Raw genomic sequence first — 27,978 nt, 5'->3', positions numbered from 1 at the left:
GCGTGTGTGTGTGTGAGAGAGAGAGAGAGAGAGAGAGAGAGAGAGAGAGAGGGGTGGAGAGTGAGTGCGCGTGCACGTGTGTAGGCTACGCACGCGGACACTTCAATCCTCATCATGAGCGATCCAGGCTCATGAGAGAGGCTTTAGCTCGGCGGTGTCCCTGAGCTCGGAGCGTGGATTTGGAGCTGAACGCGCAACAGCGACTCTTCACTCGCATCTTTTTTTTTCTTCTGTTCTTCTCAAACACTCGCGTGGCAGCCGTGCATGGGGGGCACGCGGGAGCGGGCTGCCGCTGCTGCCCACCAAGTCTGACCGTGCGCCCGAGCCGCTGAGAGGAGAGGAGACCATGTAAGAATCCGCAGGCGTCCCCCCCCCCTACCCCCACCCCCCCACCCCCCTGCGCGCACACCGCAGCCAAAATGCAGAAAGGGATGCGGCTCAATGATGGCCACATCACCTACCTGGCGCTTTTGGCGAAGAAGGACGGGACGAGGCGAGGCTGCCTGAGCAAGAGGAGCTCGGACAACACAAAATGGCATTCAAAGTGGTTCGCCTTGTTGCAAAACATGCTGTTTTATTTCGAGAGCGACTCCAGCTCACGCCCCTCCGGACTGTACCTGTTAGAGGGATGCGTGTGCGACAGGGCGCCGTCGCCGAAACCGTCGCTGTCAGCGAAGGAATGCTTGGAGAAGCAGGTAAGAGAGTGTGTGGGCGCACGGGGAGCTCACGCGTCTCGGACTCAGGCGAAACATCACAATCACAATCTCAACTTTAATGGGTCTGCCTGAGATTTTACGCACCAACACGGGGACAGACGTTTCCCTCCCGCAGTTTTATTCCAACGTCTATTAACACGCAAAAAAGATTTCCCAGAGATGCCTGAGAATTATAATTCACTTGACGCTCAGTGTTGCGTAATGGCGTCATCCTGAGAAATTGATTGTCTACATCTGGCGTTAAAACATCTTCTCAGTTGACCTCAAATACCGAGAAAAAACGCAAAACGCACAGGGGGATTAACAGGGATTCTTTGCGCAAACTTAGCTACTTCCCCTTCCTCCGCTTTGTATCTGCTCATTAACAAATCATTTGTTGCATCACATTCACACAGCGGTGTACAGTGTGTTTTTTAGACGTCGGGGATTGCAGCGCAGATGTGATGGGGCCATAAACTTCAGCTGCATCCCAAACTTTGCAGGTTGCCATCTTGCGGAGGAGAGCTGCCCCCTTCCCTGTCGTTTTGACGTATTGATTTAATTCCTTGTCTTGATATTAATAGCATCCTACCTTGGCAACTGCGTCTCCCCAGTTTACAGCGGCTCGGGTCGTTTGATAGCCCTCTCATTATTACAGGGTTGTTAACGAATGAATGAAAAGCAAACGATGTCTCAGGCATGCTTTTGTTTCTCAGTATATATACATCCCCCCCCATTCCACTCGTTCGGTTTCCTCTGGAGTTTAGAGCTGTAGATGAACATGTGTGAAGGCTGGATGATTTCCAGTTTTTATTCATACGATATAAAAGTGAGGAAGGATGGTTTCCTCCAGTGAAGCAGACTTGCTGCTGCTGCTGCTGGAAGGAATAAACCTTGTGACATAAAAGCATCAAAGAGGCAGAGAGGTGGTCAAGCTGCTGTGAGCTATGACTGCAGTCACCTTCTGAAATCTGCTCCGCCAGCTGCAGTCTGCTCCGCTGCTTCCCCTGCAGCACTCACACCGCAACTCCAGTGATGGGTCATTTGAGCTGCTCATAGCAACCTTTCCTTTAGGTTGACAGTTGTTTCCCCACACAAACCCCATCAATCTGCAAAATGTGGCACATCTGTGGCACCATCCTTTACCCTTTTTACTTCATGTAGCCTTTAAATGTTTTCACCAAGGCTGGAAAAGCTGGACTTTAGGCCCTGCACTGCAGACATGCCACACTTTAACACAACAGTACCACAAAACGTTCTAATTTGTCACAGCAAACCAACCCTCCTATTATCCTTGGGGTCAGTTTGAACCCGTTCCATCAAGCATCTCTAAATAAATAAAAACTAAAATTTTTCCCCTTCATATTTACTTCATTTTCTGGGTAAACATAAAATGTATATGATTATGTATTTTCAATGACCGGTATACTGTACACATCAGTATACAGTTATGGACCCCGGGCTGTTTTAGCTGTAAAAAAGATGTTTTGAAGTATCAGTATTTTACACTTACTTATTTTGGTTGTTTAGGATGATATTGAGGTCACTATAACATATAATTTTATCATCTTTAAATAAACTTCCCTCTGCTTCGGGGCCCTAATCGACCCAACTATATCTGTAGGAGTGCGCAAACCACTGGTGGTTCACCCGACATGGGGAGGCATGCACAGCAGCTCTCTAAACCATTTCTCTTGATGTTCTGTTTGCTTTCATGCTAGATCTTTCTAAATGTTTGAAACTGTGTTTGGTATTCCTGGTTTCAACCCCACTACTTTCTCTGATAATAGAGAGAGAAGTAAAAACAAAAAAGAAACCAATATGTGAGCCCATTATTCAGGGCTCACATGTGTCCGGACTAGATTTTACTTCCAATCGCTGTTAAAATAACTCCAGTGCAGGATTAAGCTCACACATAAGCACAAAAAAGGGGTAATTTGAAAATAGTAACATTAACTCATGAGTGAAGAGCAGCAGAAGAAAAGATGATGGTACAACTTTAGAAAGCTAAAACAACAGTTTACTCCCGTAGAGGAAAATCTCCACGTCACAAATGTAATATCTTCATGTAATATCCCATCTCCTGTGTTGATTAATTGTTGAGCATGATCATTTCATTCGTACTGTGCCTTTCTGTAGGTTGTCTGGTTATGAGTGAGTTTAAAGCCACAATCCAGAGTTGATAAATAAATGATAGACACTTGGTAAACCCTATGCAGCACCTCCTACAGTCGCACTGTGCTTGTTTTCATCAGCTGTACCTGGTGTTCATGTCCATTGTGTTGGACTCTGCGTCACATCACGTTCGTAAAACAGCACTTGCCCTCTTCTCCTGCGACATCAGGATTATTGTTCATGTCGCCAAGAGGGCGCTATGTATATCAGACAATTCAACACAAATGCTAAATCTTTATTTTTATCCCAGATCACTTTTTTTCTTTTTCTTTTAGCAAATTCAAATTAAATCTTTGTCTGTTTGTTCAAATTTGTGTTCCTGACAAACAATGTGGTGTTGTTAGTTGCCTAAAATCAGCCATAACTTAAGCAAAAGTAACAGATCAATATATAATAAACCCATATCTGTCATATGGGTTGTTTTGGAAGACACAGGTCATCAGCTAAACTTTGTCCCCTTGCCTATTTATTTAAAAGCATGTCAGTAGAAGAGACGTGCTCTGCTCTGGGGATGAAGCAGGGGCCTGAGTGGCATCCACGATGACGGATGTTGATGCAGTCTGCTCCACTGAATTTATTTCAACAGTGAATTAAATGAATTTGAAAGCCTTCAATTAGCATAACTCAGTCTTCTGTTCAGCACGTGTCCCTTTATTTAATATGTGTCAGGAATAAATTCTCTCAGTGTTATGTTGGCTGTGTGGGGGTGTTCGTTTTCTGCCGTGCTAAATGTGCGTATAAGATTTGTGTGTTTGGCTGCACAAACACAAGTTCTGCATGTTGTCAATCATGCCAGCATGTACGTGTGTGTGTGGGGGTCCACATCTGTACATATGGTGGGACTTTGGGGTGCTCGTCCTGAGGTCTAGATCTGTGCCTCAGTGTGTCCCCCTGCAGACGCTTGTGTCGATGTATAAAAGTGAGCAGCTCCATAGAAAAAAGGTGAGCTGAGGACAGGAAGAGTAATCAATGCTGCAGGTGTCTGAGGGCATACAGATTTCCTTTTCACTTCCCCCACTCTGGAAAAACAAAGGATGACAATCGAGTCGATGGGGGAACATCAGAGGTTGTGTGTGGCCACACTGTACTGTACATTTGCGCTGCTACATATGCAGATTCCAGCAGATTCCAGGTGTCTGTTTCTGCGTCTCTCAGTGGTGTGTGTGTGTGCATGTACTGTATTTATATGTGTGTCGGAGGCGACAGAGGAATGGCCGGGCCAGCACAGGATCTTATCTGTGTGTGACAGCGAGAGGGACAATGCTGCGAATAGATGCCAAGCCAACTGCCACCTTGCAGGGCTACGGAGCTTTTTATAGCGTTCACTCCTCAAAAAGCCAAAAGATCGGTCTCCCCCCCCTCGTGCGTCCATCTCCCCGTTCTCATTGTATTCTTTGGAGTGGTCTACTTTTTAAATGTTCTTAGTCCTCATTTAGAAGGCGAGCTACGTTTTAAGCCCCCAGTTACTATGGCAACCCCTATTTGCATCTGAAAAAGTGCATCTGAAGGGGCCAACAAAATGTGCTACAACAAGCCTCGGCACTGTGCTTCGCTTGGTGAGCACAGCAGAATATGTGCATATGAGAAATGGAGTGGGGGGGGGGGGCTTAGTGTTGTTTACAAACATTCATACATCGTCTACAATAAAACTCGATTTGCAGCGGTTTAACAATCTTTTAGGAACTTTGAACTTTATAATGAATTAATTTCTTGAAGTGAAGTGTTGTATGAACAGTATAGCTGTGTGTAGTTCAAGGAGTAGACCAATCAATCAATATTCCAATATATTTCCAATTATTTTGGAATATGTAGATTCACCGTTTATGTATTGTTGCTGTTTATTTCAATGCAGAAAAAATTATACCCCTGTGTTTTTCGTTTTACTGACACACACACACAGGAACACAACCATAAAACTGAATGGGTTCTTCCCTGACCCATACGTCATCCTTCCACCAAGTTTTGTGGAAATCCATCCGTAGTTTTTGCGTAATCCTGCTTAAAAACAAACGAACCAACAAGAAACCCCCTTGGCAGAGGTAACTACACTATACGAGGTGTAGTGTTGTGTTCTAACAGAACTTGCTGAATCATAAATAAAAGTAAGGCATCTTTCTGTGAAGCAGACTTCTGAAACATGGCAACTGTTAACAGTCTATGCTTTTATGGTTTGAAATCATGTTTATAAGTAATTCTCATAAAATGATAAAAATGATGATCCATCAAGTTGTTAATATAATCCAGGTCATTATTATACAGAACAGCAGCTTATTTTCTTTTTCAACATGCAAAAGATGCAAAAAAGTGAAATGGAAAAACCAAATCATTTTTCACGGATTATATTTGAATAAAGTTAAAAAGAAAGTTAAGCTAAAGGTCAACTTTAATTTCTTATGAAAGGTGTTTAGAGATGCAATGACTCTGATGTTTAGTCATCGAGTGTCACCTTCATCAGTCATCATATTAAACCTGTTCAACCTCTGATCTGGATGAAATTCAGCATTTTTTTATTCATAGATTTTAGACAAGAATTTAATGCACGGGATGCGTTGTCTGACTTACCGACAGCGAATGTCTCTGTGGCAAAAAAAAAAAAAGTAGTGGCGTGGAGCTAAATATAGCCGCCTAAAAGGCTTGACACACCAGCTTGCAGGAAGCGGGAGATGAGAAGCACATTATTGACAAAGGGCCGTTCTGCTGCTCATCAGGAAATATGGAACATTACTCCCCTTCACAAATGATTTGCTCTTGGCATTTGGGAGGGATAAAAAATCCAATATATTGGATTTGTTGGGGTCTATTTACAATGCATCAGTGTTATATAATTTGATGCGTTTCGACCACAAATAGTCCGCCTGTACTGTTACTGCGATGACCACCACTTTGATGATTTGATCTGATAAGCCTACTAGAAAACATTTGCCATAATTGCCATAACTGAACCTTTGAGGCTGTGGGGTCGCCGGAGATAATAATTGGAGAGTGAGTAAAAAGAGGCGAGGTCCCAGGTGCGTCACTAAAATGCAGCCAGATCCCTGCGACCACGCAAAACTAAACTAAACAAAACATGGCGTCAGCGGAGAGGGTCAGGTTACAGACAGAATGCACAGAGGATTTATAATGATTCTCTCAAGACCTCTCCCTCAGGATCTCTGCACTCGACACATACATGCATGTGTACACAAATACAACTTCAGTTTCAACAAGATCTCTGGTTGTTTTTACAAAAGAGCTGGTCAGTGACGACCGCAGTGGGATGTTTAGCAAACTCTTGAATAAGTTAATTAATTAATAATTGTGTCATAATGTACTGAATAGATATTAGACTGTTTGTTTCTATCTTGTTGTTTTGCAGTATTATTTCACTGTCACGTTTAATCATGACAACCAGAAGGCTTTGGAGCTGCGCACTGAGGACGTCAAGGACTGTGACGAGTGGGTAGCTGCTATCACACAGGCCAGGTACCTCTCACACATGACCTCTGACCTACACACACACATTCAGCTGCGGAAAGTGTTGTTGAGAAGTGTGTGTGTGTGTGTGTGTGTACTTTTTTTACCCACCAATGGAGACATGACTGAATCCTAAAAGTGAAGCCAAAACATCTCGATTGCCACCTGGTGGCTGGCTGCAGCCTCCTCCATGTTAATGGAAAGGATCTGGACCAAAGAAAACCAAAAAGTCAAAGTACACGTCAATACATTTTATGGCAATGAAGGTTTCTATCATTTGTTTTAGTTATTATCACACTGATGTTTTTTCAAATGCTTATCTCTCCAATAAATATGTTTTTTATTAGTTATTTGATGCTTTAAAGACAGGGATGAAACATTATGATTGAAAGCTTAGACTGACTCGTAATTGATGAAGTGCGTGTGTCGTGCATGGGCCCTCGATGCCATGGCTCCATCCCCGATCGCTACTGCGCAGTCTGGCTTCAAATGGTGCAAGATGGCAGCATTTGTCCCTGGCTATTCCAGCTTCATTTCTGGATAGTGCGAGGAAGTGGAGTCACGTCGTCCATCTTTATATACAAGACAGGAGAAGTCTTTCATGAGACCCTCCATTGGATTTTAAGCGGATGCCTGTTGTACTCTTTCATAAGACTATTACTTCAAGAAATGAAAACAAACAAATTATTATTCGACTTGATGTATGGAGTCCTGAGATGTGTGATGAGTGAAATGCCCCTTTAAGGCTCAGAGACAAAAACGGGTCATGAAAGACAAGCAGTACAATCATTGTAAATGTCAGCAGAGTGCATTTGTATGGCGAAAGGTCAATTGATTGGACTCATTGAGGATTACATTGATTAGTGTTCCGTCAAGGCAGCAGCACTTTACTGTAGAAGGAGGAAGTTGGCCTGTACGTATGCAATGCACAGCAGGCGAATGATGATCTGTACTTATCTGTCGTCATTTTGCTCGTCTTCATCGTCGTTCTATTGCTTTGAATTTCTGTGTTTTCTTCTTATTTCAGCATGTTTCCGGTCTAACAAGACGTTTTCCAATGTCGCTTTAATTTAAACATAAGCTCCTATTGAACAGTCCTCACTTGTCAGGATACGTCTAGATTCAAATTACTTTGAGGGCTGATTTATACGAGCTTGAAGGAGTCGGCTGCACAGACTTTAAGCCTCACTTAGCATATACATAAAGCGTTGAACTGGGTAATGTACAGAATTATTCCTCATGCAGAAGCAGCCTTTACACATGGTTTGCTAAACTGGTGAGTATTTGAAGGCTGGGTCATGTAAGCGCCTGTGCAACTGTGTGGACGTTAAGATCTGTGGTTCAAACATATGCTGATCAGAGGTCTGCTTTTAGCTTTTATAAGTCTAAGGAGAGCCCATGAAACATGCGTTAATGAGGTCCTTGCGATGCCTCTGTGTGTGTCTGTATAGTTACAGGAACCTGGCTACAGAGCATGAGACCCTCATGCAGAAGTACCTCCATCTACTCCAAATCGTGGAGACGGAGAAAACGGTTGCCAAGCAACTTCGACAACAGATAGAGGATGGGGAAATCGAGATAGAGCGGCTAAAATCAGAGGTAACCTGCCTGTGATTTCATGCCAGTGACACCTGTATATAAGTGGGTGGTCTGTGTCAGTGTGTGGTACATTGTGAGCGAGACAGAGAGAAGAGATGAAGTGAAAGAAATCAGGCAGAGAGGTTTTCACACAAAAAGACAGCCCGTTACAAAGGTCACAGATGAGGTTACAACCACAACACTGTGAGTTCATCACAAACATCGAGCTTGAAACACCTACAATGCTGTTCAGTGCTTTGTATCCTACTTATTCAGTCCAAACTGGATCAAATGCATCTCTCTTTAATGTGCTAATGGGTAGCTCCAATTTAATTGAATGTCTTCAATATGCATGAATCATCTGCTATTGTACCTGATTCTGCAGCAGAGCTTGATAATCCTCTGTCTCACTTTCTATTCTAAAACATGAGGTTGTATTGACTTGGGTTGGTTTTGCTTAATTTCATCATTTATTAGCCTATTTGTATTCTTTTCTTATTCACTGTCCCAACACACTGTGTCATATAACCAGAGTAAATGTAATAGGGTGGATTAGTTTCCATTTGGTTGCAACTGGTACAGTTATTTTAATAGATGATAAAACAAATGAACATAAGCACTTTAAAACACTGAATAAAACACCTATAATAAAAACACATTGTGGATCTTGAGAATATGAGATGAAGAAGATCACGAGTAGGATTTTAGTAAAGATTTACAGTTTAGCTGATAGCACAAGGTGTTAGTCTTAACCAAGTGAGTGACTGCATCACAGGTTTGTGTTGAATTTCAGATCGCTGGGCTGCTCAAGGACAATGAGAAGATCCAGTCGAATCCAGAGGTGCCACCCAGTGACGATGACACCGAGATCAAGAAGATCAAAAAGGTGAGATGTGACTGGGTTTGGTGCTGCGCAGTTCGAAAGAAGAGAGTCGAACTCAATGTGCAAACGTAAGGCAAGTAGGAAAGAGAAAGTAGGGAAGGTTTTTGGTGAAGTTTGATCTGTTCCGGGGATATGTATAGTTTCTGAGACAGCTTTTTAAATAATACATCATCTCTGGGCACCTGCAGGTTTTATTTTGAATCCTTGTTTATTCAGCTTTACACTTGCATTCATAGCATGGCTTGTCCCACTTAGCCAATGGCTGCCTGTCTTCAGCTTGACACTGAGGCAGCTTTCTGCTCCTTAATAGAGATTTTGGAAAGTTGCATTGATGAAGCCACAGATAATTCTCACACAACACAACACCCGTGACTAACAGCAAGGTGAAGCAGGTAGGTTAGAGACAAGCTAGCTGCTGAATATAGTGGAAAGTTAGCAGCTATGAGAGCATATGTTTCCCCCAAGAGTGGGTGAAACCAAAACAGGGGTATTGAATATTGAACTTACACATGTCCAGTCAGGAGAAACCCAACTTAAGTCTGTAGGATGTGTAAAAAGTCTTGCTAGCATCTTCTTCGTGGCAACGCTCTTGTTGTGTTGACAGTTTACTATGTTGCCCTCAAGTGGGCACAATATATTAATTAGAAGGAAAAAAAAGTTTAAATAGTAAAGAGTAAAATAATAAAAATGTATATTGTGATGCTCCAACCTGGGCTACTGTATCTTCAACTGGTCTTCATACCAATTACAGACATCAGATAGAAGATGTGGATCTGAATCTGACTAAAGATACTGTGCATTTCACTTCACCTTAGGAAGTTGGAAATCTCTGTTTATCTCACTGTTGCTTTTTTATGGCTCTAAATTATTTAACACTGATAATTTTAAGGGTTTCATGTTGTAAGTATCTAACATTACTTTGTGTAAAGATTGATAGTTGTCTTACATCTGGAATATGTTACTCTTTGGAAGACATTTTCCAGGCCTCATTTGAATTAAAATACTGTTTATTGTCACATGATTAACAAATGATGGCTATCTTATGAAAATTGTGTAAATTAAGTCAGACCATCAAGTTTTTCCTATTGTTGTAATATAAATTCAAGTAAGAAAGTAAATCTCTCCATGTTAGTCTACTTAAACCCTTCAAAAGCTCAACGTACTACATCAGCAACATAAAGGCTAGTCACAAATGCATGCAGGTATATCCAGCATAACCTTGTAATGCTATACTTTCTCACCACAGGTCCAGAGCTTCCTGCGAGGTTGGATTTGCCGCAGGAAGTGGAAGACCATCATCCAGGACTACATCCGTTCGCCCCACGCCGAGAGCATGAGGAAGAGGAACCAGGTGGTGTTTAGCATGTTGGAGGCCGAGGCAGAATACGTGCAGCAACTCCACATCTTGGTCAACAACTTCCTGCGGCCGCTTCGCATGGCCGCCAGCTCTAAGAAGCCGCCCATTACCCACGATGATGTCAGCAGCATCTTCCTTAACAGGTGGCTGGTGGTGAGACTGGTTGTGATAGTGGTGTGACTCGGCAAGGAGGGGGCTGCCACTGAACAATATTTCATAACGGCCATTTTTGCTTATGTGTTTTATCAGTGAGACCATCATGTTCCTCCACCAAATCTTCTACCAGGGTCTGAAGGCCAGGATAGCCAGCTGGCCGACACTGGTCCTGGGTAAGATCCGCAGAGATCAACCCCTCAGTCAACCGGCATTAGCCTTGTTTTTGTTAGGATTCTTAACGGGTCAATATAAACAGAAGATATTGTCAGATAAATGTTTAGAGGGTTGATGAGATATATGTTTCTGTGATTTATGCCTCAAACCCTGTATGATAGAGGTTGAGTGATGTCACTCACTACATCCAAAAATGATATTATAGCACAATCTGTACTGTAAACACTATTGTCACATGATTAACAAATGATGGCTGTAAACACTAATAACAGAATGCTGCTACTGCTGCTATGCTGCCACTGTACAGCCTGTTTTGGTTTTCAAATTAAGATCTAACGGGAGCACAGATCAGACTGAATTCACTTCCTGAATGTGTTTGCAGAGATTTGAGCAGCTGACTTTTTGAATGGAAGAGTAAAAAATAAAAATACATTTTTTCTATCTCTTGCTCATTGGCTTTATGGGTTATCTAACATTTTAATCAAAACACAGGGAATATACAATAGGAATGAATTCTGTCTCACTTCACAGCCGACTTGTTCGACATCCTGCTGCCCATGCTGAACATCTACCAGGAGTTTGTGAGGAACCACCAGTACAGCCTGCAGATCCTGGCCCACTGCAAACAGAACCGAGACTTCGACAAGCTTCTGAAACAGTACGAGGCCAAACCCGACTGTGAGGAGAGGACGCTGGAGACCTTCCTCACTTACCCCATGTTTCAGGTGAGACTCCAGGGACACACTTGAGTATTATATCAACTTTGGTTAATGTGCTTTGCCTCAAGGTGAACAGTAAAATTCATGTCAGTGTCATGAAGCAATCTAGAGTCAATTCCTTTAAATCTAATGCAAGAAAAGTTGCTGCTTCTATTTTTACAAGTCAGACTTTGAATTTTTATGACAGTGAAAACAACATTTGTAATATTTTAAACAATGCAAATGTCCAAAAGGCTTCATACCTGTTTTTTTTCTGTAAAGTCAGACTTTGATCTCTGCTGCATAACCTTTGAGTTAGACCTTTACAATAGTGCATCAAAGTACATCTATCCCTTATTTTCAAACCTTCCAATAACTCTATCGATCTTAATCAAATTACCAATGCAAGAAAAATATTATATTAGATGTCATGTGTTGAAATGTAAAACTAGAACATAACATTTTGTGGAACAATCTGTACTGAAGTTAGATAGACGAACATGTTGATGGAAATATAATGTTTCATTGAAAATGTATTGAAAATGTTTCATACATCAAATAAAAGTGGATTGTTAGCTTTCTGTTAAAGGAGAACATTTATTGCATTAATATGCCACACATTTTTGTTGATTTCAAAAATGTACACTCAATTTAAAACTTTCTCTCTCTCTCTCTCTCTCTCTCTCTCTCTCTCTCTCTCTCTCTCTCTCTCTCTCTCTCTCTCTCTTTCCCTCAGATCCCTCGTTACATCCTGACGTTGCATGAGTTGTTGGCTCACACGCCCCATGAGCATGTGGAGAGAAATAGTTTGGACTACGCTAAGTCAAAGTTGGAAGAACTTTCCAGGTCAGTCAGTCAAACAACTGAAAATACATTGTATGCTGTACTGTATGTTACAACTCAAAGACACACAGTGTGTTTACTTACATTCATTTTGCATTGGTGTTAACCACGTCGTTAATGTGTGTTTCAGTGCTGACACTGAACATGTGATTGAGAAACTGTCCTGCTTTACAAAACTGATCCAAGCCAATTTTTTATATCATTTGATTAAATGATCTGTAGTTAAAAGTCAACCTCTATTTATCAGTCTGTTAAAGTAGTGCTGTATTTCTGTGTGTATTAAAGTACAAATGAATCGATGAGTGATTGTTGTCCCGTCAGAATCATGCACGATGAGGTGAGTGAGACGGAGAACATCAGGAAGAACCTGGCGATTGAGCGGATGATTGTGGAGGGTTGTGAAGTGCTGCTGGACACCAGTCAGACATTCGTTAGGCAAGGTACGTCTGTTTCATTGTCTGATTATAACAATGACAGTGAAACTATGACATTTATCTTTTTGCTCTCACTGGTTTGTCAAGATTTCGGCCATTAAATAAAAATGAGGGTAAACACTGTAGAAGAAGAACACCCCACTGTCTAATGCTTTATGCAACATTTGAAGCCACAATACCTGAATAAGAATCGTAACTGCAAAGCTGTTTACAAATAGCCTATATCAAAATTTACTGAATAGAATGTATTGTTTATTTACACATTATAAATGGCTTTCAAAGTTTGGACATTAACTTTAAGCTCCAAGTGAAAGTCACTAGAGTAAAATGAATGTTTTCTCACGTGTGTTTGTGTCCCTGACTCCACAGGTTCTCTGATCCAGGTGCCTATGAGTGAGAAAGGGAAGATCACGAGGGGACGACTGGGCTCTCTATCTCTGAAGAAGGAAGGCGAGAGACAGTGTTTCATGTTCTCCAAACATCTCATCATCTGTACCAGAGGCTCTGGAGGAAAACTTCACATCACCAAGGTACAGCTGGACAGTAGCTGAGATCCAATTATACTAATTGTGGACTTCCACAAGTCGACCAAATTAACTATTATTTCAGTAGAGGGTGTTATTTTTGTTCCACTGGAAAAATGTAAAGCAAAATTTAGTTACTACACACACTGTATTACCTTGTAACATTGCAACCTTTCAACCTTGCCACAGAATGGAGTGATCTCTCTCATAGACTGCACACTGATGGAGGAGCCAGAGGGCACAGATGATGAATGTAAGTTTCCACACACAGTGCAGTATATTCATGTTTCCTCAATACAGTATATATATATGTAGAAACGCAGAAGGTTATATGTGCTGCATGAAGTAGATGAAACATCAAGTCAAACTGTTTTTCTGTAACTATAGCTCCCAAACAGAGAAAACAAACTTCAGTCCAGGATTCATTAAAATTACTCATGCTGTGTTTCTAAAGTGGCCGGTTTTATAGTATCTGACACAATCCTGGAATCTCACAATAGTAAACATGGGTATTTATCACCCTTACTTGGCTACTTCATCAAATATTTATCAATAAATCACTAAGATAAGTGACATCAAATAAGATAAGATACACCTTCACTTCAGACAGAAATGTTATTTGAAGAGAGACATACTCAAGTAAAGTGCGGTTGCAAAGGATGATTTCACAAGGATGTATAGGCTATTGTATTTGTGCACTATATATGAGTAGATATTGAAATAGACAAATACATATATGCATATAGAGTGTTATAATTATATAGGCGGGTGTAGTATACAACATGAATATGGAGTGTAGAAAAAAGCAAATAATCACAAAATATTATATTTCAGAGTTACAGTCACATTTTGTTAACATTTTTGTTTTGTTTTCTATTCCTCTTTTTCCAATGGTCTTATGGTGTTTGATGTCAGTGTATTTTATTCAAATAAAGGTCGTTGAATTTGTTCTTTGCAGCTAAAGGGGAGAGGAGCGGCCAGGACATAGAGAATCTGGACTTTAAAGTGATGGTGGAGCCCAAAGACGTCCAGCCTTACACCGTCATCCTGGTGGCTTCATCCCGACAGGAGAAGTCGGCGTGGACCAGTGACATCAGCCAGGTTTGTCTCCTCACCGGTATAAAGTATATAAGTCTGAATACAGTATATCATAAATAAACACAGAGCAGGAGTCATGGAATAAACTCCAGGAAGAGTTTGAGAGCTAACGCTCCCTACATACCATATCGACTAAACTATGTTAATCTGTTGTCAGTCAGAGTATAGAAGTAAGTTTGCTTTTAACAATGCTGTGGGTTTATATAGGTCCACATGTGATCTGATGTGGGAATAGAAACTTGCAGGATTTGTGAACTCACTCACCCTCTTTGTTATACTGTCTCTGTCTGCTTGCATTATTACAGTGCATTGACAACATCCGCTGCAACGGTCTGATGATGAACGCCTTCGAGGAAAACAGTAAAGTCTCCGTGCCACAGATGATTAAGTGTGTGTCGGACGCCGCGCAGCCAAGCACATACATTATACATGCACAAACAGAGACTGGCATCAGCATCACATGCAGTAGATACATAGTAACATGAAAAATGCATGATTATATGTGCCAAAGCTCACGCTTCTATACTTGTAAGGACCTTTAATGACATAACCTATTCTCTGGGCCGTAACCTGAACAATCACAACTCCATGCTTACCTTCAAAATTTACCCAGACCTCAAACAGCAATGTAAACACATGAGAAGATGACAAACATGTCTCACTTTTCAAACATCTTCTAACTTTAAAATCAGTCCTCACATTCATAGAAGTACAAAAACAATCTAATAACATGGTCCCATTCCTTATGAATGTGTGCAAAGTCACCACTTGAACTTTAGAGCCCTCAAGTTCTGCTAACAATAAAGACATACAAACCCTCATGCTCGGTCCTTTGTACGGTCCAAGGGGCCCTGAATGAGGGGCCCAGTCACGTATACGCAAATGTAGAAGTGGCGAACTTTCCCCTCCTGGGTCAGCAGCAGGAAGGGGGCTGAAAAAAAAATTTTCTTGGTTTGCTAAAACAAGTGTGACTTTTCATGGTGTTCAATTTTCCTGAACTTTGACTTTGAAATTTGTATTCAGGTATGTGTGACTGAGCCCTAAGAGTTCCTTAAGTCATTTATGGCCCCCAGAGGCCAGTACCAAGGACTTTATTCTTGTGGTTCAAATTTATTTATCCTCAAATTATTCCTGGATAATTGCACATAATAGAAAAGAAGCTTTTTCCATTTGGGTAGAAAACAAATCCATATCTATATATGCTACACATAACATAACTACAGTTTAGTAGCATAAGTAACATACTAACCTTTGTTTGCTCTTTCGACACAGGTCTGACACCAGCTTGTACTGTGACGACGTTGACATTCGCTTCAGTAAGATGATGAACTCCTGCAAGGTGCTGCAGATCCGCTACGCCAGCGTGGAGCGCTTGTTGGAGAGGCTGACGGACCTGCGCTTCCTCTCCATCGACTTCCTGAACACCTTCCTCCACTCCTACCGCGTCTTCACCAGCGCCGACGTGGTGCTGGACAAGCTCATCACCATCTACAAGAAGCCCATCAGTGCCATCCCTGCACGGTGAGCGTGTGTGGTTTCCGTTTCCAGTTGGACCAACCATATTTAACCAGGCTTTGGTTGCCTGCTGGTAAACAGTCTGTTTGGAGATCGATGCATTAGCTATTTGCTTTTTAATTCATCTGCAGATTAGCCAAAGTCTCGCCTGGACCTGAAACACCTAAAAAACTATCGTTGTTTGCGTTTTGTGTGGAGAAACGTTCCACTCGGGTTGTTTGACTGTAAACAGTGTATGGCCAATGAAGTCTTGGCCCAGATATCCACTGTCAACACCGGAAGCACCATAATATTGGTTGTTGACTCCAGAGGTTAATAGCCAATGGGCTCTAGATGGGGCATGAATTGGTCATGATTAAGGTTTGGGATGAAGTTTTGTTTTAGCTGTCCACAATGGATGGAAGTCAATGCAAAGTACTAATAAGGATAGCTGGGTAAACCTGTGTGTGTGTTTGTGTGTGTGTGTGTGTGTGTGTGTGTGTGTGTGTGTGTGTGTGCGTGTGCGCGTGCACGTGTGCGTGCGCCTGTGCTTTAACAACATGGGACAACTAAGTTCCAAGGCCTAGTAAAATGCGATCAAGTCAAATAAGTAATGTCTTCAATATATACAGTACCAATATCAACCAGGCACAGAAAACATGTGTCAACCAGCAGAAGCTGTAGATCTCAATCTGACACAGAGTTATTTTCACCCTTTTTGGTGAAGTATTTCTATTTGTATCCCTGAGCACTCCATTAGCATGTGAATAGACACTGTTACGCGTCTCTGAGGTCAATCCCTGCAGCCCGTCGCCACCGAATGAGGAACAAAGTTTTGATTTCCACTTGTTTTCTCCTGAAGATGCAGCGACACTGCCGTGGTAATGGTGCAGTGAAAAGGTGGGACTTCCCTGCTGTTTGATTTTGTCTTTGCACTCACGTGGACCGGTCAATGCGCAGCCTGTCATGCAATGATATCTCGTCCAGGTGAGAAGGGACCGGAGAGGAGGCAGCGAGGGGTCAGGCCGTCACATCTTCACTCCGCCATCACAGTTAATTGGGTCCCGCGTCCGCCCACCTTACCCCAACCCCTCCTCTTCTCTCTCGTTACTCTCTTTACCCTTTACCGTTCTCTCGCTTTTTCTTTTTCTTTCCACAAGTCTGACCATCCCTCTCTCCGCTGCGCTGTCACCATGGCAACCCCTCACTCTGCTGCAGGACCCCACCCTCTCTACTTGTCTCTTCGTCTTCTCTCTCTCTCTCTCTCTCTCTCTCTCTCTCTCTCTCTCTCTCTCTCTCTCTCTCTCTCTCTCTCTCTCGCGCTCCCTCCCGCTCCTTTTCTCCCATCATCTGCAGTGGCTCTACAGTATTAAATATTGATGGTGGTGTTTTGCACCCAGAACCCTCCTCTCCTCTCCTCTCCTCTCCTCTCCTCTCCTCTCCTCTCCTCTCCTCTCCTCTCCTCTTGTGTCCTATCTTCCTTACCTGCTTACATCCCTCTCCTCCCCTCCAACCTATACCTCCTCCTTCCCTCAGCCCTCATCTTTCCTCCTCTCATCTCTCTTTTACTGTTTTGCAAATACAGGCGAGGAGACACAACATGGCTGCGGCTAACAACAAGGAGGCTTACCATTCGCCCACTCCCATACAGCCTTAGCTGTGGTGGAATCCATATCCACTATGTTGCTCCTCTCTCGCCCCCTCCCTCTCTGTCTGTTTTCTCCCCTGCTTTCTTTTTTTTTGCATTGCACCTCTGTCTCTTTCTCCCACTTCCCCTCTCTCCATCTCTATCTGGCTCCCCTTTTCGCTCGGTCTCTCTCTCCCCGTGTCTCTGTGGGCCTCCCCTGGGCTGGTTGCTGTTGGCAGCACCCGTGCCTCCCACACTGTCACTTGACATGCTATTTATAGGCCTTCAGAGGGGGTGGCTCTCAGTGCAAGGAGGATGCTGTCTTAAACAATGTAGCTTAAATAAAAGAGGCAAGATCTCCCGAAGAGCTCTGTGGTGTTCCCTCTCTGCTTCTGTGTACCGACACCGAGCGCCACGATCCCCCATATCTCCCCCTACCACTGTCTCCCATTGAGGCTGCTAAAATCATTTTAAACTGTTGTTTTGTCAGTTGTGAACAAGAGTTGCTGATGTTCATCCTTCTGTCTTTTTCACACACCTCCTTCCATTTTCTCATCTCTCTCATTCCCTCCTTCTCTGCAGCTCTTTGGAGCTTTTCTTCGCCAGCAGCCAGAACAACAAACTCCTCTACGGCGAGCCACCCACGTCGCCGCGTGCCAGCCGCAAGTTCTCCTCCCCTCCTCCTCTCTCCATCACCAAGACGTCCTCGCCCAACCGCCGTCGCAAGCTCTCGCTCAACATCCCCATCATTACAGGGGGCAAAGCCCTGGACCTGGCCGCGCTCAGCTGCTCCCCCAATGGCTATGCAAGCATGCACACCACCATGTCCCCCTTCAGTAAGACCACCCTCGACATCAACAAGCTGTACGTGTCCAGCACCATGGCCAGCAAGATCCCCGACGAGGGAGAGGCCAAAGCCGAAGGCAAGGCTGAGGAGAGTGCCCTTAACAAGCAAGGTCAGAACCACTGTCCGAGGGATTGTACTCAGTTTTAATGAGGAGCTTGTTCACTGTGGTTTCAGTTTTACAAGTCCCCTGTCCACGGCTCACATCTATCATATATGTATCCTCTGTATTCCATTAAAGTAGAGCTTACATAATTCATATTTTGTTTAAATAAAGGGTATCACTTGGGATTTAACACCCAAGAACCAGCCAAAAGATTCTCAGGTTGTAAATGTAGAATCATAACATTAGATCAGATTACAAAAGATAATTTTGTGTTTATTTGGGGATAAAAACAATTTTTTGTTATCAACAATATAAAATTCAACTAAGCAGCACTATCAACAATAATAGTACATTTTTATGAAATTATACAATTTCTTTTTAAATGTTTCCTGTTTTTAGACTTAATGGGCTTTGTAGTCTAGACAATTTTTGTCTAGACCTTCTGTTCTATACCATCTCAGTGGTTACGTCTGCACATTTCTTTGTCACACATTTTCTCTACTGTCTCTCCTCTTGATCTGAAACACTTTGTACTTTTTCTGTGCAGATCTTTCAGTGAAAGAGGAATGTGATGAGGACCCAGGTCCGAGTGACGAGGTAGAAGCAGAAATGTCTCCACCCAAGTCCCCGTCAACACCTAAGAATGTCAAGTCCAAAAACTCTGGTACAGTATGTCTCTGTTTCTCCATTATTATTATAATTATATTATTATCATCATCTATCTCCAAGACTTGTTTAGAATGTCTTGTAATCTACTTCTAATTCCGGCTGTCAACAATGAATGACAAGCACATTGAGCACAATGTTAAAGCTGGGAAACTACAGTAGCGTAGTGCTTAGTGCTGGTTGCATATAAAGTACTCACCAGAGGAACATCCTGTCAAAGAACTGATCAATGATAATAGATATTATAAAGATATTTTCAATAACAAAAACATTTATAACATAACAGCTATTCCTTGGCTAGAGATTAATTTTTATATGAGAAGATCAATGTTTCTCTCATGCCTGTGAAGGAAATATTATGGCATTGCCAGCAGTCTGTTAGCTTAGCTTAGCACAAAAACTGGAAACAGGGGCAACGAAGTAGCTTGGGTCTGTCAGAAGGAAACAATATCTGCCGACCAGGACCTATAGTATGTTATAAAAGATTTTTATCAGTACAAAGACTGATATTACACATTTTTTAAAGGTTTTTACGCTATTCAGTCACATTAGGTTGCCAGGTAACCATGGAAATCCCAGGATGTCAAATCTTCTCAATATACTCTCAGCCTGAAATTGAATAAGTATATTTCTCAAAATGTCAAACTATTCCTCTAATACACCTGGAACATTCAACTGCACATTTCTTGGAGTTACACAATAAAAACCTTTAAATACTGAGAAATATTCAGTTAAGTGCAATTATTAGCAGGAAAACCTGGCAGGTGTTACTGAACATCGGAAACATGTAGATTCACGATTATATCAACATCGAAGGAAGGATAATATGTTTTCCAATCATGTCTCAAATCTAAAAAGAGGAAAACCCCACACTCCGACTGAGCAGGTGGGACAAGTTACAGCGGTTGAGTTATACAGAGTTAAATAAACATTGCCACAGCCGACTTGTAGCTAACTTCTCAGAAAGCGAGGAGTGTAATTCTAGCCAAATAAGGTCTTGATAAAAACCACCCACAGCCTCGTGGCCCTTCCCATACTGCAGAGAGAGGGAGCATCGAGCCTGTAGGTCGTCAGGCACAATTCATCCCCAGTGTGTTCTCTTCCCACGGTGCTGGATACAAGGGAAGCCAGCGCCTTGTGTGAGTAGGTGGAAGGAAACCTTGTACCTTAGCAACGATGTGCGTGTTCTTCTATACCGCCCCCGGCTGAACGGAGGAAGGCAGGGAGAGAAGGAGGGAGAGAGGGAGGGCGGCAGAGAGGCAGACACGGTGGAGTGTACACCATCACCACCACGAGCTGCAGGGCACACTCTGCTGGGTCCGTTTTAGCTCTTTGTTCCCCTCTAGTGGTCAACAAAGGAAACAACGTCACCTTTAAAGGGATAGTTCACTGAAAAATGAAAATTCACTCATTATCTGCTCACTACTATGCCGATGGAGGGGTGGGTGAAGTGTTTGAGTCCACAAAACACTTCTGGAGTTTCAGGCGTAAACAGCGTTGCAGCAGAATACGATACAATTGAAGTCAATGGTGTCCTCTTCTTCAGACGTAATGAAACAGCAGAAAAGACATAACATGCCTCCACCCCTTAGGCTAAAAACATGGTGTAAATGACCTTGTTTCAAGTAGAAAATGAATGTCGGGGCTTCCGGTAACTTGGATGACACCACACGAGCAGTATGGGGGCATTTTATGTTTTTTCTGTTGATTTATCACATCTGAAGGAGAGGACACCATTGACTTTAATTGTATTGGATACTGCTTCAACAAAGCAGTATCCCCTGATCCTCCTGAGACTCCAGAAGTGTTTTGTGGACTCAAACACTTCACCCACCCCTCCATCGCCATAGCGGTGAGTAGATGATGAGGGAATTTTCATTTTTCGGTGAACTATCCCTTTAATAACCTAACAGGCGATTTCCCTCTCAGCCTGATCCTGTCAAAAACTTTTTTTAATTAAGTGGAACTTTCTCTTCACATTACGCACAACAGTGAAGAGTAATTAAGGGATTTGATTGTTTCCCTCCTTGCAGAGTTTTCCCTGTTTTCCTTCAACAATGGCATGGTGGTGTCATCTTGCCGGGAGCTGGACAATAACCGCAGTGCCCTTTCTGCCGCCTCAGCCTTTGCCATCGCCACGGCTGGTGCCAACGAAGGCACGCCAACCAAGGAGAAGTACCGTCGTATGTCGCTCGCCAGCACAGGTCAGTCACACGAGGGGATGGTGCATCTGTTGGCTTGTTGAGGATTGTTTATACTATTGTGCTGTCATTTAGATATGTTATAATTAAAAGTATTGAAGTGTAATCAGTTACAAAAAGAGATTGGTTTCATAACATGACTTTGGAATAATTCTTTTACTTTTGAGAAATAACATTTAGATTGTCAGATCTGTTGTTCGGGTGAATATAATTCTAAAATTAAAGAATCGTGCAAAGCAAGAATATAAGATAGGATGATGAGGGAAGACACTCTGGCTATAATGTACATTTCCTTGATGAATATTTACTGTGAAAACTGATGATTCATCTTTTTCTGTATGTAAACAACATAGAAACCCATTAAAGGTAGTGATGCTCTTAGTTTGTCACATTCAGTCTGGACATGATGTTGTTAAACATGGTCCCAGGTTTTCCTACGGACCAGAGGAACGGGGACAAAGAGTTTGTTATCAGAAGAGCTGCCACAAACCGAGTCCTGAATGTGCTGCGTCACTGGGTCTCCAAACACTCACAGGTACACCTAACTTTCCTCCTTTTCTCCTCTTCTTCGTTTCTGTCACTCCATGCCTTTTCAGAAGAAAACCCAACAACCCTTGTGTGATGACACTCTTGTTGTTGTTGTTGTTGTTGTTGTTGTTGTCGTGTTGCCGCCCCCTTCTCACTCAGAAGGTGGCGCAGGTTCTGGTCCAGGCCCTGGTCATCTCACGCCTAGACTATTGTAACTCCCTCCTGGCAGGTCTACCTGCTAGTGCCATCCGACCTCTGCAGCTCATCCAGAATGCAGCAGCTCGGCTGGTCTTTAACCTAAATTCACTCACACTACTCCCCTCCTCCGCTCCCTTCACTGGATCGGGTCCAGTCTACATCCAGGACATGGTCAAACGTTACACCCCAGCCCGTTCACTCCGCTCTGCTTCGGCCAATCGGCTTGTTGCTCCCTCACTGCGAGCTAAACACTCAACAAAATCACGACTGTTTGCTGTCCTGGCTCCTCAATGGTGGAATGAGCTCCCCAATGACATCAGGACAGCAGAAAGTATATACATCTTCCGCCGCAAACTAAAAACACACCTCTTCTGACTATACCTTAAATACAATTTTAAACTAACAGTTTAGTAGCACTTCAATGGCACTTACTTATAGCACTTTGTAGTTTTGCTTTTTTGAAGAAATTGTACTTTCTTGATTCTTGTTGTTCTGGGTTTGTACCCTCATGGTTGAATGCACTTACTGTAAGTCGCTTTGGATAAAAGCATCAGCTAAATGAAAAATGTAAATGTAAATGTGTTGGTCCTCAGGACTTTGAGCTGAACACAGAGCTGAAGATGCGGGTAATTGGTTTCCTGGAGGAGGTGATGCATGACCCAGAGCTGCTGACACAGGAAAGAAAGGCAGCTGCCAACATCATCAGGTCGGTTTCCTGTTATCGTTATCACTTGGTGGCACATACAGTTATTAATGACACATCTGTTTGTAATCAGGTAGAAAAACATTCTGCAAGATTTCTTCTAATGCTTTAGATATGATTTAGATATGGGCATTTTGTCGGGGGCGGCATGGGGCACACACCCCAAAAAACTGAATTATTACGTTCACACGATATACTTTCTATCACTCAGTGGCGCGTCAATGATATGATGTCACTGTGAGGCTCAGTTAATCTTGTTAGTAAGTGAGCCATTTTTTTGTGAGCTCGGCATGTATCCACCTGCTGAGATCTCACAGTCAGAAGTAGGAGATGGGGAGGGGGCAGGTTCACCTCAGGTCTCCACTGAAAGCCCGAGGTTGGTGGAGCGGTGGAATCTGCCGCACCTACGGAAGGCAAGAAAGGTCAGGATTTGAATCGGGTTTACTCATGTGAACGTGTATCAGTGAAATTATGAACAAAGCTAGAACTGCCACTGCCGACGCCAACAATGAAACCCTGGACCGTTCACTATCACAGGGCCACCAACATATGAGACAAAGAACCGTTCACACTCACATTCACATCTATGATCAATTGAGAGTCTCCAATGAACCCAACCCTCGTCTACATGTCTTTGGACTGTAGGAGGAAGCCGGAGTACCCAGAGAAAACCCACACAGACACAGAGAGAACATACAAACTCCACTCAGAAATTGGATTTGAACTGGAAACCCTCCTGTTGTGAGGCCACAGTGCTAACCACCGCACAACCATGCCATCATTAAAAACCATAAGACAACAATCTTCCTCTGTGGAAGATAGAACAAGCACTTACATTTGTGTAGCACAAAAAAAATACAGTTTTGTGTGTAAACTAATCGACCTGCCCACATGATTAAAGTATGAAGCTGAAACCTGAAGTGCCCATAACCCAAACTGAACAAATACTAGAAATGAATACAAAAGTTGAATGGGTCAACGTTTTCTATTTTTCATCAGGTTAAATCCATTTACGTTGTGAAAGGTCAAAGCAATTTTGGACAAAACTGACAAATAATGGCACGTTTGTCTGTTTGTATGCAGGACTCTTACTCAGGAGGACCCTGGAGACAACCAGGTCACCCTGGAGGAGATCACACAGATGGTGAGGGAAACATTACAAAAGCCTTTTCAGTATTCAAAAAAACCTTTTACTTCTTAAAATTGCTGTGTGTCCTGTAGAAATGATTTATACTTTACACGCCATTTACTATCTCTGTGTGTGTGTGTGTGTGTGTGTGTGTGTGTGTGTGTGTGTGTGTGTGTGTGTGTGTGTGTGTGTGTGTGTGTGTGTGTGTGTGTGTGTGTGTGTGTCAGGCCATGGAGGACTGTAAGACTGAACCGTTTGAGAGCCACTCTGCCCTGGAGATAGCGGAGCAGCTCACACTGCTGGACCACCTGGTCTTCAAGGTCATCCCATACGAGTGAGTACACGCACACACTCAAACAAAGCCACTCGCTCTATCAAATAAAAACAAGTCATAGAGGCTGAGTGGGAGGGTGAAGGGAAGTGCACATGTTGTGTGTTTTTCATTGTTGATCATTTGAAAACATTTTTTTTTTCAACAGGGAGTTCTTCGGTCAAGGCTGGATGAAGAACGACAAGAACGAGAGAACTCCGTACATCATGAAAACAACCAAGCATTTCAACGATGTACGTGTCTTAGACAGATAGATACAGTAGATAGATAGATAGATAGATAGATAGATAGATAGATAGATAGATACATACATACATACATACATACATACATACATACATAAACATTATTATCAAGATGTCTGTTATGTTTTGTCAGATCAGTAACAGGATCGCCACGGAGATCCTGCACTGGGACGATGTCAACATGCGTGTTGGGGTGATGGAGAAATGGGTGGCGGTGGCTGACATCTGCCGCTGCCTCCACAACTACAACGCAGTGCTGGAGATCACATCCTCTTTAAACCGCAGCTCTATCTTTCGCCTCAAGAAGACCTGGGTCAAAGTCTCCAAGCAGGTACCGGCCTCTTATCTGACTGAAGCCTGATTTCTTCCAGCGGTGAAGTTAACCAATATTTCACAGTCACGGTAATCTTCAGGTTTTAGCTTTGTTTTTCTCTGGACATCCCAGCCGAGAAATAATTACCTACACCAAGGAGGGTATGTTTTCATCAGGGGTTGTTTGTTAGTAAACAGGAACTACTTGACGGATTACCACGAAACTTGAAGGAAGGACTCTGGAATCCAATCAGGGGATAGATCCAGAAAAATGTTTCTCCTATCTTTAACATTGTTTTCAACATTTTCATTGATTTCGCCGAAAATTGTTGGTGGAGTTATAAACTCTATTGAGTGTTTTTTTAGTTCCAGGATGTGACTTCGCATAAAACCACAACTAGTTGTTTTTACTCTTTGGTTTTTGTGCTGATTCAACAAATGAGATACAATTTTTTAATCAGTAACCATTTACCATTTGATGGGAGGTAAACTTTTACCTCCTCTTACCTTTGGACAGAGGCAGGCAAGTGGTTTCCCAGTTTCCAGTGTTTATGCTAAGCAAAGCTAAGCTAAGCCTCCTGTCTCCTAGTTCTACCTTCACAGTTACTCGACAGCTATGCGAGTGGTATTGATCTTCACTTCTGATTCTTTGCACAAAAATGTTTCTTGGTCCTTTGAGCATTTCATTCTTTATTTTTTTTTTATGACCGATAATAAAAAAAGAAAAAAAACTGAACACAATTTTTGCAAATCAAACAAAGTGAAAAGACAATAACATGCTCAGAGAGAAAATTCTCCTACATTTTCCTCGATTCATAAAACTTTGTCAACAAAACATTTGAATTAAATTGATCTGGATTGTAACCTTTTCGCCTTGGTACATTTTCCAGACAAAGACTGTGATCGACAAGCTACAGAAGCTGGTGTCGTCAGAGGGACGGTTCAAAAACCTGAGAGAAGCTCTGAAGAAGTAGGTGTCCACAGCTCCTCTCTCTCCTGTAGAGGCTTCACACATTCTACTAGAGGGATTTTTACTTGTTCCTTATGTGTTTGTTTATTGCTCTTTGTGTGTACACCTGTATAACTGCTGTGTCCCTCTGACCCGCCTGCTGTCCTCAGCTGTGACCCTCCTTGTGTCCCCTACCTGGGAATGTACCTGACCGACCTGGCCTTCATCGAGGAGGGAACGCCCAACTACACCGAGGACAGCCTGGTCAACTTCTCTAAGATGAGGATGGTAAAAACACCCATGTGATGATCTACATTCATCACATTAATGGATTAAATCCTTTTTTGAATTTAGTTTTTCTTATGTGCATCTTCTGTGTTCATTTGATCATTTTTTTAATGATTGTGAAACTGGTTGACAACAAAGTCTGTAAGGTTGAATCTTATATAATTGTTCCTTCACTTGTCTTCAGATATCTCACATCATCAGAGAGATACGTCAGTTTCAGCAAACAGCTTACAAGATTGATTATCAACCAAAGGTGAGATTATTATAACTTTTCTAACTGTGTACATTTTCAGGAGCTTTGATTACCTGTCTGGATGAGTTAGTTGAATGTATCATTTCAGTTTTTTTATGGATATACGTCTGTATTGATTGGTACTCGAGTTTAATACGTCAAAAATACATTACCATGTGAACTCTTTATTTCCATTTAATCTAAATAAAGAGGCCACTGAGAAGTTTTGAGAGGTTGCCCCCCTATGGCTTTATAGGTCAAATGTATACCTGTGATAACTAGTTAGTGATAATTAACAATAAAGTAAACATTTCTGTATTTTTTCCAAACAACAACATTACAAAATATTGATAAAAGTTTGGCAGATCCGATAGCCTCATTTTAGTTTTTTACCCTTTCCTGTTTGAGAACCAAATACATTTTTTTTTTTGAGATTCTGTCTCTGTCTGAATTACAACGCAGCCAACTCAGGACTCAGATGCATTAAGAAAATGTATATAACCCAAATTTATATGTGTACATGCTCTCATTCAATCATACTATTTTATATGGACAATATAAAAACAGAAATTATATAAAAACCATTGTGGTTGTGCTCTTTGTTGCTGCAGGTGGCAAAGTACTTGCTGGACTGTAGTGCAGCGCTGGACGAGGAGAGCCTCTACGAAGCGTCTCTGAGAATCGAGCCCAAAACGTCATCATGAGGAGGATCTCCCTCAGCCCTCACATGGACAGTTCACAAACTATATATCATAATGTACATACACTATTATTTGTATTAGACACAGTAGGCCGTTCTCTTCTAGTATGTGTTCCCCAATGGACCCGTTATGTATAATTGTTATTAGAGACTTGAGTAGAAGCCCAGAGAGGTTTTATTTATATAGTCACAGAGTATTTATATGTTATTTATCGTCTTAAACTACACTTTACAATGAAGCTATTTTCAGCCAGAGAATAAAACAGCCGGGAGAGTACATAGACACGATACTTACCCACATCATACTGGAAATATGCAGCATAACAAAGACGCTCATTCATGAGAGGTGGCAGTAACATTCGACACATGACCATCAACTTTCCTGCTCAAGAGAGAACTGCAGAGATTTGAGAGATGTTAACATGTTGGAGTCAAAGCCTGCTGATTCTGACGGGGACAGGTTTTTTCAGTTTGTAGAGACGGGTTTTAAACGCTTAGCTTACTGTCAACTTATTCCCCTGGTGGGCATCATGATGTATATATCCAGTATAAGCACCGGGCAGTGTATGTAGCAGATGTAACCAATATTGAGCCACTTCAGGAAGTTAAATTCCCAGCTTTTACATTCAAAACAGCGAGAGCATAGTTTTTGTGGTTAATCCTCTTTGGCCAGTGCATTATGGTTTTTTGCCTTAATCATGAAATGGATTATATACCACAGAACTATGTCAACTATTTTATTCTACAATTTGCCAAATGAAGCAGAGACACCTGCCCTGTACAATATTAACGTGCAGGCAGTCTGATGCATTTCCTGATGTGCAATGTGTTTAAAGACATATCCCTCAAAATGTGTTATTCTTATGATCGTTCAACTCTGTAATAACTTTTTCCTGTGTATGACACCTTGAAACAAACGTTGAAAACAACTTATAAGTGTAACACATTCTGTATCCTGTCTATAATGTGTTAGCAGGAGCTATACAGTAGTAATATTGTGCTTACTCTTGGAATATTTATATGTATTTTTTACTGGCTTTGTATAGAAAAACACCTAAAGCTTAAGTGGCAGGCATGTACCACTTTCACGTGTTTAAATCAAACCTATATCTAGAACAGTACGTGTTCTGTATTTACACCCCGCCCTTGCACATGCATCTTTACCCTCTAACAGGCACATCAGATGTTTGCAGTGAGCAATACCCAGTGGTATGAGAATTATATTTCAGTCTGTTTCAACAGCTTGAGTAATATTTCCAGTTTTGTATAAAAGTGTATTCTTTCCTGATTACCTCTTGTTAATAAATCTATTCTTTCTCAGGGGGAGAAGGCTCTGAAGGCTGCCGTGTGTTTGTCT

At 42.1% G+C, this 27,978-nt stretch overlaps 1 protein-coding gene across 1 annotated transcript; it reads left to right on the top strand.

Annotated features, from left to right (window-relative positions):
* Nucleotides 1–37: 37 nt before the first annotated feature.
* On the top strand, nt 38–27,959 carry LOC117758538 (ras-specific guanine nucleotide-releasing factor 1-like). Its single transcript, XM_034580294.1, has 27 exons — nt 38–695; nt 6,226–6,332; nt 7,775–7,922; nt 8,695–8,787; nt 10,031–10,284; nt 10,391–10,470; nt 11,003–11,196; nt 11,906–12,015; nt 12,334–12,452; nt 12,816–12,976; nt 13,160–13,223; nt 13,929–14,071; nt 14,374–14,456; nt 15,341–15,589; nt 17,772–18,145; nt 18,687–18,803; nt 20,839–21,009; nt 21,435–21,541; nt 22,326–22,438; nt 23,519–23,579; nt 23,792–23,898; nt 24,044–24,128; nt 24,274–24,471; nt 25,343–25,422; nt 25,572–25,689; nt 25,874–25,942; nt 26,533–27,959. The coding sequence occupies exons 1-27, from the start codon at nt 420–422 to the stop codon at nt 26,623–26,625; spliced, it is 3,774 nt and encodes a 1,257-aa protein (XP_034436185.1). The 5' UTR covers nt 38–419; the 3' UTR covers nt 26,626–27,959.
* The last annotated feature ends 19 nt before the right edge of the window (nt 27,960–27,978 follow it).

The sequence above is a fragment of the Hippoglossus hippoglossus genome, chromosome 3 (assembly GCF_009819705.1).
Source record: "Hippoglossus hippoglossus isolate fHipHip1 chromosome 3, fHipHip1.pri, whole genome shotgun sequence".
Classification (NCBI taxonomy): domain Eukaryota; kingdom Metazoa; phylum Chordata; class Actinopteri; order Pleuronectiformes; family Pleuronectidae; genus Hippoglossus; species Hippoglossus hippoglossus.
This window is presented reverse-complemented; position numbering and strand designations above follow the sequence as displayed.